The sequence below is a fragment of the Astyanax mexicanus genome, chromosome 19 (genome assembly GCF_023375975.1).
Source record: "Astyanax mexicanus isolate ESR-SI-001 chromosome 19, AstMex3_surface, whole genome shotgun sequence".
Classification (NCBI taxonomy): Eukaryota; Metazoa; Chordata; class Actinopteri; order Characiformes; family Acestrorhamphidae; genus Astyanax; species Astyanax mexicanus.
The window spans coordinates 8,775,481-8,776,614 of record NC_064426.1 but is presented as its reverse complement, the minus strand read 5'-3'; the positions used below and the strand labels follow the sequence as shown (position 1 = coordinate 8,776,614).

At 38.4% G+C, this 1,134-nt stretch overlaps 1 gene segment (V, D, J or C); it reads left to right on the top strand.

Annotated features, from left to right (window-relative positions):
• The first annotated feature begins 364 nt into the window (after window positions 1-364).
• LOC125784493 (immunoglobulin heavy variable 4-59-like) lies at window positions 365-823 on the top strand. The segment is given in 2 exon segments: window positions 365-416; window positions 501-823. Coding segments are annotated over 2 exon segments (375 nt in total).
• The last annotated feature ends 311 nt before the right edge of the window (window positions 824-1,134 follow it).

Sequence of the window (1,134 nt, the reverse complement as noted above, 5' to 3'; positions counted from 1 at the left end):
AACATCTGTTGGAACACAGAGATAACCTTGTCTGAGTTGAGCTTCACTGAACATCATCAGGCTTTTCTACACACAGTTTAATTATGGTTTAATAAATGGAGGGAGTCTCCATTTCTGCCTCTAGACGGCAGCCTGTGCATATTATATTATATTATATTATATTATATTAAAGATTCAGTTCATCACTATAAACATTAATTTCCATAAATTTAAAATCATTTGATGTTTTTCTGTGTTAAAACAAAGAATTCAACACCATCCCACTCTTTATTAATTCATATGCAAATCTCCATTATCTCCCATGATATCAGCAGCATCTCCCTCTCTCTCCATCAGCTCTCCTCTCTCTAAACGCTCCACAATCATGTTGACTTCAGCTTCACTGCTGCTGCTGCTGCTGCTGGCTGCTTCCTCGTGTGAGTGTTTGAACTGAAGCTGGATTTGACTTCATCTGGTTTATTAGTGAAAATATACAAAGCTTTTCTTCTCTCTTTTCACAGATGTGTTCTGTGCTACTGAGCTCATCCAGCCAGACTCAGTGCTCATCAGACCAGCAGAGACTCTGATCATCACCTGTAGAGTTTCTGGAGCTTCTATCACTGACAGCAGTCACTGGGGAACAGCTTGGATCCGACAACCTGCAGGAAAAGCTCTGGAATGGATCAACACCATTTATTATAATGGGAACAAAAATGCTAAAGATTCACTGAAAAACAAGTTCAGTGTCTCTCGAGAAACATCCAGCAACACAATAACCCTACGAGGAGAGAATCTGCAGACTGAAGACACAGCTGTGTATTACTGCGCTCGAGACACACAGTAACAGAAGAATCAACAGAGCTGTACAAAAACCCCTCCAGTGTGTGAAATGAATCAAACTATTTCATGTTAGTCAGTCAGTTTGTGAGATTAATCACATTACCTTCTCGTTCAAAATTAATTCAGTTCTTTACTGAACATCTTTGTATAAAGTTGTTCCCCATGCAATTGCTCTCAATAACTTTTGGCACCTTTAAAATACCTGTATAATGTTGAATTAATTCAATCCAGTACGTCTGAGTTAAGAATCAGAGTAATTCACTCAAAGCTTGTTTCCCCAATTAATGTATAGTCTGGGAAAATATTTGCAATGTA